The 10,000-nt window shown below is 32.7% G+C and overlaps 1 protein-coding gene across 1 annotated transcript; it reads left to right on the top strand.

The window, feature by feature from the left end:
- The first annotated feature begins 4,554 nt into the window (after positions 1 to 4,554).
- LOC130799449 (secreted RxLR effector protein 161-like) lies at positions 4,555 to 5,389 on the top strand. The gene has a single exon (XM_057662541.1). It carries the CDS (start codon positions 4,626 to 4,628, stop codon positions 5,376 to 5,378), a length of 753 nt encoding a protein of 250 aa, XP_057518524.1. The 5' UTR covers positions 4,555 to 4,625; the 3' UTR covers positions 5,379 to 5,389.
- The last annotated feature ends 4,611 nt before the right edge of the window (positions 5,390 to 10,000 follow it).

Raw genomic sequence — 10,000 nt, 5'->3', positions numbered from 1 at the left:
TAAAAGGCGTTGAAATCCTACGGGTTGAAAGAGAACCCATAGGCGGGGAGTAGGTTGGTTAGAACCGAACCTCGTTAACATATCGTGTGTTATACTTTAAAGTTTATTTTTCCGCACATACGTTATAGTTTTCGAATTGGCTCAAAACTGTTCCAGAAGACAGTTTTGACAGTCTCCTCAAACTCTTGAGACAAACTGCCAGAAAAGTTTAAAAAGCCCATACTCTCTATTCACCCCCCCCTCTAGAGAGTATTCAACCTCCTATTAACTTTCATTTGGTATCAGAGCTAAGTTTCACACAAAAAGATTAATATCTTGTGATGGATCCAATAGGAGAAGGGTTGTTTGCTCAAGGTCGTTCGTGTTCAAGACCTCCTTTGTTTTGCGGTACAAATTTCTCACATTGGAAAACTTTGATGAAAATGTTTGTGATTGATCAAGATATGGAGCTTTGGGAGATCATAACTAAAGGACCTAAGATTCCCATGAAAAAGGACGCTCAAGGAAATGATGTAATAAAGTCCGAGTCTGAATATTCACAAACAGATTTGGAATGGGTTTCCAAAAACTATAGAGCAATGAATCAATTATGTTGTGCTTTGAATGGTACTGAGTTCAATCGAGTTTCTTCATGTACAAGTGCTAAAGAAATATGGGACAAGTTGGTTGTGACATACGAAGGAACAAGTCAAGTAAAGGAAACAAAGATCAACATCCTCATGCATCAATATGAAATGTTCAAGATGAAAAAGGATGAGAATATAAATGAAATGTTTACTCGTTTTACTTTGATTACTAATAGTTTGAATTCTCTTGGAAAAACTTTTACTAATGCAGAAAAAGTCCAGAAGGTCTTAAGGTGTCTTCCAAGATCTAAATGGGGACCAAAAGTAACAGCCATAGAAGAAGCTCAAGACTTGAGAGTTCTATCGCTTGACGATCTCCTTGGAAAACTCACAACACATGAACTTACCCTACATGATGATGGAGATAATGATGTAATACCTTCCATGAAAAATCTTGCATTAAAGGCAAAGAAACATCATGAATCCTCAAGTGATAGTGAAGATAGCGATGATGAGGAAGATCCATTTGCGTTAATTACAAAAGGTCTTGAAGGAATTATGAAGATGCGAAAACGATTTAAGAAATTTAAATCCAGAAATAAAGGTAAGTCTTCTAATTCTAATTCAAATTTTAAGACTAACAAACTTGCTTGTTTTGAATGTGGTTCTACAGAACATATCGTAAAGGACTGTCCTAAGAAGAAAAGGCAATCCTACAAAAAGAACAAGAACAAACAAGCGATGGTTGCAACTTGGAGTGATTCCGAAGTATCATCCGAATCTGAAAATGAAGATGGACAAGCTCATATATGTCTTATGGCTGATAATGATGACAATAATGATTTAGATCAAAATCACAAAGAGGTACGTGAATATCTTAACACATGCACAAAAGATGAATTGGTTATAACACTCCTAAATATGTTTCAAATTGAGAAAATTTTAAAAGATGAGAAAAACATTTTGGAAGATCGAATACGTCATTATGCTGAAGGTTGTGAAGAAATTATAAATAAAAATAATTCGCTAAAGGCTGAAAAATCAAATCTTGAAAAGACTGTCAAGGTCTTGAAAGAACAGAATCTCAGTCAGACTAAACAGCTTATTGATCTTAAAAATGAGAACAATGATCTTGAAGCCAGGATCAAAACCTTGAAACTGGAATCTGAGAAAAATCTACAAGCATTAAACAAGCTTAATGAGTCTGAATCTAAACTCACTAAAATGCTTACACAACAAAAATCAACTAGTGATAAACGTGGTATTGGTTATAATCATGTTACACATAACTATAAGAGTAAAACCACATTTGTAAAAGGTGCAAATAAACATAAATGTACTCCTACTTGCACATTTTGTTGCAAAAAAGGACATATAAGATTTGCATGTCCTTACAGACGTAAAGACGATTATATTATCAAGAATTCCTTTCCTTTTGAATTACGTGAACAGATAAAGCAAATATGGGTTCCTAAAGGAACAAGACCACCCAACATGGTCTATCCCGAATATGGTTCCAAATTTGTCACTTGGATAGCCAAGTAAGGTTGAGAAAGGTTATTTTCTTTTGTTTTGTAGGATAAACAAAAATGGATTCTGGATAGTGGATGCTCGAGGCATATGAGTGGTAAAATATCTTTATTTTCTGAAATTAAAGAAAAATGCAATGGCTCAATCACCTTAGGAGATAAAGGTAAATGCAAAATTTTAGGCGTTGGTAAAATTGGTAAGAATCCATCTAAAACTATTGACAATGTTTATTTAGTTGAAGGTCTAAAATTTAATTTGCTAAGTGTGTCTCAACTATGTGATAAAGGTAATGAAGTAATTTTTGACAAAGAAAAATGTGTTGTTAAAAATCCCAATACTGGAGATACTCTCATTACTGCTCTTAGAAATGATAATGTTTATGCTTTACATACTAACGAAATTGCAGTGCAAAATTTCAAGTGTTTGAAAGCTATTACAGATAATCCAAAACTTTGGCATAGACGTCTTGGCCATATCAATACTCACACCATGCTGAAGTTGGTAAGTAAAGATTTAGTTAAGGGACTTCCAGCTCTTGACTATAAACAATGTTCTATTTGTGACGCATGCATTAAAGGTAAACAAGTAAGAAGTTCATTTAAACCGAAGAAAATGGTAAGTACATCAAGACCATGTGAACTATTACATATTGATTTATGTGGACCAATGCGTGTACGGAGCATAAGAGGTAAATCTTATATCCTAGTTATAGTTGATGATTATTCTAGATTTACGTGGGTTGATTTTCTAAAGGATAAAAGTGAAGCCTTGAAACTGTTTTCAAGACGTTGTAAAGAGATGCAAACTCAACTGAACCTTCCAATAGTCTCGGTTAGAAGTGACCATGGAAGAGAGTTTGATCAATTAGGCTTTGACTCCTTTTGTGAAAAATATGGTATAACCCATAACTTTTCAGCTCCTAGGACACCTCAACAAAACGGTGTAGTTGAAAGGAAAAATCGAACTTTAGAAGAGATGGCAAGAACAATGCTTATTGAAAATGGATTAGCTAAACACTATTGGGCTGAAGCTGTTAACACAGCTAATTATGTCTTAAATAGATGTCTTATAAGACCCATACTTAAGAAAACTCCTTATGAGTTATTCAAAGGAAGAAAACCGAATATAGCATACTTTAGACCATTTGGTTGTAAATGTTTTATTCATAATAATGGTAAAAATAATTTAGGTAAATTTGATGCTAGAAGTGATGAAGGTACATTTCTTGGATACTCACTTAATAGTAAAGCTTATCGAGTGCTAAACAAACGTACAGGTTTAGTTGAAGAAAGTATACATGTTGTTTTTGATGAATCCGAAAATGCAACTTTAAGTGAAGGTTTTAAAGAGTTAAACCTTAATAAACATTTTGATGATTTAAGTGATGATGAACTGGATATTAAAAATGCTAATGCAGTTAAAAAGATTAACATGCAGGATACCATACAAAGTATTGAGGATGAAGGAAAACAGGTTGTTAACATTGAAGACTCACAGTCTGATCTTGAGACCCAACCTCAAGATCTTGAGATAGTTCCTGAACATACTGTTTTGGGTACACCAATTAGAAATACCTCAAATGAAGTAAGTACAAGTTCATTAAATGAAAACACACCATCCATACTACGAAGAAGAACTAGAAAGTCATATCAACATCCTCCGGAGAACATTATAAGTGATCCAAACAAAGGTACGCAAACTCGATCCTCTCTTAAGAATCTATGTGCATTTTCTGCTTTTGTTTCTCTCATAGAACCTAAAGATGTTAAAGAAGCATTACAAGAACTAGAGTGGATCATTGCAATGCAAAATGAATTAAATGAATTCGAAAGGAACAAAGTTTGGGATCTAGTTGAAAGACCTCCAGATCGTACTATTATTGGAACAAGATGGGTCTTTCGAAATAAACTCAATGAGGATGGAGATATTGTAAGGAATAAAGCAAGACTGGTAGCTCAAGGCTATAATCAAGAAGAAGGAATAGATTATGATGAAACTTTCGCACCTGTGGCAAGGTTAGAATCTATCCGTATTATGCTTGCTTTTGCTTCATACATGAATATTAAACTATATCAAATGGATGTTAAATGTGCATTCTTAAATGGATACTTGCAAGAAGAAGTATATGTTAAACAACCACCCGGCTTTGAAAATTCTGATCTACCTAATCATGTGTTCAAACTAAATAAAGCATTATATGGCTTGAAACAAGCTCCAAGAGCTTGGTATGACAGATTTAGCTCACATCTACTTGAAAATGAATTTCAACGAGGTAAAATTGATAAAACTCTTTTCATTAAAACTAAAGGAAAAGATATTCTAGTTGTTCAAGTATATGTTGATGATATATTGTTTGGAGCTACTAATGATTCTTTGTGCAAGGAATTTTCTGAGATTATGTGCAAAGAGTTTGAAATGAGCATGATGGGAGACTTAACATTCTTTCTTGGACTACAAATAAAGCAAAAGAAAGATGGCATATTTATTTGTCAAAGTAAATATGTTAGAGATTTATTGAAAAAGTACAATATGGATCAATGTAAAGAAGTTAATACGCCTATGAGTACAACACTAAGTTTGGACCAAGATATAAATGGTAAGAGTGTTGATCAAAAGACTTATAGAGGTATGATTGGTTCTTTATTGTATTTAACTGCTAGTCGTCCTGATATCATGTTTAGTGTTTGCTTATGTGCTCGTTTTCAAGCTAACCCAAAAGAATCTCACTTAACAGCAGTTAAGAGAATCTTTAGATATTTATATGGGACTAAAGACTTTGGTCTATGGTACCCTAGCTGTGGAAATTTTAGTTTGATTGGTTTTTCAGATGCTGATTATGCTGGATATAAAGTTGATAGAAAAAGCACCTCAGGATCGTGTCAGTTCTTGGGAAATTCATTGATCTCTTGGTATTCTAAAAAGCAAAATTCAGTTGCTTTATCTACAGCTGAAGCTGAATACATAGCTGCCGGTGCATGTTGCTCTCAAATTTTATGGATTGCTCAACAACTTAGAGACCTTGGAATTGATTTCAAAGGCATACCAATAAGATGTGATAATACAAGTGCAATTTGTATTACAAAGAATCCTGTGCAACATTCTCGTACAAAACACATTGAGGTACGTCACCATTTTATAAGGGATCATGTTGAAAAAGGTAATATTTCTTTATCTTTTATATCTACTGAAAATCAATTAGCGGATATATTTACAAAACCTTTAAGTGCTGATCGTTTTGCTTATATACGTATGGAACTTGGCATGCTAAATGACGTTGCATAAATTAAGGGGGAGTATTATCAAAGAATAATATCAAAGAATAATGGCATATGAGTAAAAGGATTGAAACGATAATTACTTAAATACCAAGTATGTATTAAGGGGGAGCATTACGTATTATTATGATTATATATGTGTTTATGCATATTTTTGAGAATTGAAAATTTGATTTCAATTTCTTAAAAAAAAATAAAAAAAAAATTATTTGTTTTATATATATGGGATTTATAATTGAATACCTTTAATTAATAAAGGATATTTAATTATTTTAAAACAAAATTGTTTGTTTCGATTAGTTGTGAACATCATCAATGCGTTAAAATTGTGTTCATTATTTTGGTTAATAAATTCAATTAATCTCATAATTGTATTTCCACTGATTCACGGTTGAAAACCAAAATCAAATGCTTGTTCACCATGATGCACAAACTGGTCAAGCTTCACACACACACACACCCTTTGCATTCTCTTGTGTTGTCAAATCAATCAATTTAATGAAAGTACAAATGCATGTACTATACTCCTTTAAAAGAGAGTAAAACGCTTTGCTCATTCATTTACTCACAAAATCTTTTTCTGATTTTCTCTCAAAACCGTCTCTTTCACTTTCCCTTTCAAGCTTTTCATACTCTACTTCAATGGCACCTAAAAGAAGGATGAGTAGATCCTCTTCAAAATCCGAAAAAGGAGAATCATCTAAATCACAAATGGCTGAACCTATAACCCCTGTTGTTTCACCATTACACACTTTTGATGTTCCTAAACAATGGTTCGAAAATCATACTGCTTATGGGAGATGGGTTGATATTTTTCGACAAAGATCACTTTCCTTTGTTGATATACTTGATTATAATTTCTTTCTGTTTGAAGACTTTGAAATAATCTCTGTTTTTATTCAATCTACTCCTGGTATGTTATTAAGTCCTGGTTCTACTACCTATCCAACACTTGTGAAAGTTTTCTATTCAAACTTATCTTTTGTTATGATTGAAGGAGAACATGCTTTAAGAAGTTTTGTTAAGGATCAAGAGATTGTGATTTCAAAAACCCTAATGAATGACATTTTCAAATTTTCTCATAAATCTGATGATCAAACTCCTAATATTTTGGCGTTACAAAATGCTAGGGATATGTTCATACTTGAATCTTATTCTGATTTCTCTTCTACTAAACAGTTAACACATAATGCTTTGAATTTAAATGGTAAATTGTTACACTACATTCTTGTAAGAACCGTTTTCTCTCGCAACACTTCTTGTGAATTGGTTACTGATGCTCATCTTATACTGATGTGGAAGATTGCTTCTCTGAAAAATGTTGATTTTTCTTCTATTATTTTCTCCACAATGCGATTTTGTTGCTCACATTCTCGCAATTGCTCTCTTCCTTATGCCAATCTTTTAACATTGATCTTTGATCATTTTAATCTACTCTCTGATTTAGAGGAAGTGGATTGTTCTGGTCCAATTTCATTATCTACTGAAATTCTTCCGCCTCTTGGTATTTTCAAAGTGGATGGCAAATATGAGTTGTACTCAAATTTGTCTTCAACTGATAAAGAGGATCTTCAAAAGATTCATGGTAAGCGGCTTACACGTCTTGAACCTCATATCAAGGAACACACCACTCTTTCCCGACTTCAGTCTCTAGATTTGGAGGTTGGTGAAATGAAATCTTCCCTACTGGCATTACATGATAAAGTGTCTACTCTTACTTTTATGTTAGACTCTTTTATGAAAGAAATGAAGGGAATGGTAGTAGAAGATGTGGTAGTGGAAGAAGAGGTCGATGATGGTGATGCTGCTGTACCTCAAGAGGCTGACGCTAAGGAGAAGGATAAAGAGGGTGAAAAGAATGGAGATGATGAAGTTACTGGTGAGGGTCAAACTATTGATGTGAATATTGCTGAGACTCCTTGTTTACTTTTTGAGACTCCTTGTTTACTTTTTGATGAAAGTCAAAAAGGGGGAGATATATGTATGTTTTATTTATACTTACTATCATGCTTACTTGCTTATATAAAATGTTTGCTTATATAATGTTTTGTATGTTTGTTTGATGTTTGCTTGCTTATACTGAAAAATTGTTAAATGTTTTGCTCTGATTTAATAAATTGTTCTGTTTTAAGGGAGATATAATATATATATACTTAAGGGAGATATGGAAATTTTGTTGCATAACTATCAGGTTGCTGATTAAATATTTGATTACTGAATAAATAATGATTGTAATGATATGATATAACATAGTTCTGTTTTGAAACTGTTCTTAAAATCTTGAAGAATGTTTCTGAAAAATGATAAAGTCTCGAAAATGTTTTTATATATTATTATTATTCGTGCTTTTCATTTCATTATAACTTAGAAATATGATTTAGGTAAATATGGTTTTGACTTTCATCAAGGGGGAGATTGAAGACTCAACTCTCTTAAATAATAAGGAAAGATTAAAGACTTAATTCTCTTGGATGATGATAATTCAAAACACATATTGTTTAAACAAATAAATTAAGTAATTACATTTAATTGTTTAAGTAAGTTTAAAATCATATTTGATACACATTTGATTTATATTTTTAAGTAAGAAGTCGATGGAATATGCTTAAAGAACTTAAGTTTATTTTAAAGTGATTTTATAAGTTCTGAAATGTGTTTCAAAGTCTTGAAGATAATTACGTTCTTAATCAGGTTAGTTTCGTAATTATATTTGAAATATTTTAATAGGTCAATGTTCCTTGAAATTATATTTGAAATATTTTAATAGGTCAAGGTTCATTAAAATTAACATTGGATATTATTTGAATAAAGTTTAAATATTTTGTTATACATTGTTGCTTAACGTTTAAATATTTCATATTTAAACTTAGATTTAAAATATGTGGTTAAAATCAATTTGATAATTAAATATAGTACAAGGTACACATGTTTTATTATTAATTGTACACGGCTATATTTAAGCAAGATCTAGATTTACTATTATTTGGATGAAATTTGAATTTATGCTAAAAATAGTAAATAGCGATCCTAAAAAATAGGAATTAATTTAAATGGTTATTTAAATGTTGATAAATCTGGTTTATGCTTATTATTCAATATCTTGTATAAGTACTAACATGGCAGCATAGCATTGGACAATTACAAACACAATGACGAAATTATTATTAAGCTGTCAGTACACGTCAGTTTGAAGATAACCTCAAGATCTTGAAGTCAGGCGCTGAAAGACCAGGTCAACAGAAAATAACGGGTAGGAGCCTTCTTGTTTTTGAAGATGTGTTGAGGCGTACACTATATATATGAGGCTTCCGTCCAGAACTAAGACAACATCTTGATACACCTTTTCTTACAACTTTCTCTCTTGAGTTAAGATTTCTCTAAGTGTTTAAAGAGTTGTAATTCTTAGTTCATCTAGCTCTTACATTTGTAATAGGCTTAAGAGTTCAAAAAGAGTTAGATTAAGTTTAATACGCCTAATCAAGAATACTTTTCAAAGTGTTCAACTTGTGAATCTCTATTGTGAGATTTGGGATTTTGCTTTTATTAAAGGGACTTGTAATACGGTTCTTCAAGGGGAAGAACGTGGTGAGAGGAGATAGTGAGATCTTCTTGGTTGTATTAAAGTCGGATTAATAAAAGGCGTTGAAATCCTACGGGTTGAAAGAGAACCCATAGGCGGGGAGTAGGTTGGTTAGAACCGAACCTCGTTAACATATCGTGTGTTATACTTTAAAGTTTATTTTTCCGCACATACGTTATAGTTTACGAATTGGCTCAAAACTGTTCCAGCAGACAAGTTTTGACAGACTCCTCAAACTCTTGAGACAAACTGCCAGAAAATTTTAAAAGTCCAAACTCTCTATTCACCCCCCCCCCCCCTCTAGAGAGTATTCTACCTCCTATTAACTTTCATTTGGTATCAGAGCTAAGTTTCACACAAAAAGATTAATATCTTGTGATGGATCCAATAGGAGAAGGGTTGTTTGCTCAAGGTCGTTCGTGTTCAAGACCTCCTTTGTTTTGCGGTACAAATTTCTCACATTGGAAAACTTTGATGAAAATGTTTGTGATTGATCAAGATATGGAGCTTTGGGAGATCATAACTAAAGGACCTAAGATTCCCATGAAAAAGGACGCTCAAGGAAATGATGTAATAAAGTCCGAGTCCGAATATTCACAAACAGATTTGGAATGGGTTTCCAAAAACTATAGAGCAATGAATCAATTATGTTGTGCTTTGAATGGTACTGAGTTCAATCGAGTTTCTTCATGTACAAGTGCTAAAGAAATATGGGACAAGTTGGTTGTGACATACGAAGGAACAAGTCAAGTAAAGGAAACAAAGATCAACATCCTCATGCATCAATATGAAATGTTCAAGATGAAAAAGGATGAGAATATAAATGAAATGTTTACTCGTTTTACTTTGATTACTAATAGTTTGAATTCTCTTGGAAAAACTTTTACTAATGCAGAAAAAGTCCAGAAGGTCTTAAGGTGTCTTCCAAGATCCAAATGGGGTCCAAAAGTCACCGCCATAGAGGAAGCTCAAGACTTGAGAGTTCTATCGCTTGACGATCTCCTTGGAAAACTCACAACTCACGAACTTACCCTACATGATGATGGAGA

The sequence above is a fragment of the Amaranthus tricolor genome, chromosome 14 (assembly GCF_026212465.1).
Source record: "Amaranthus tricolor cultivar Red isolate AtriRed21 chromosome 14, ASM2621246v1, whole genome shotgun sequence".
Classification (NCBI taxonomy): Eukaryota; Viridiplantae; Streptophyta; class Magnoliopsida; order Caryophyllales; family Amaranthaceae; genus Amaranthus; species Amaranthus tricolor.
Note: the sequence above shows the minus strand (reverse complement) of the source record. Positions and strands in the feature narration are given on the sequence as shown.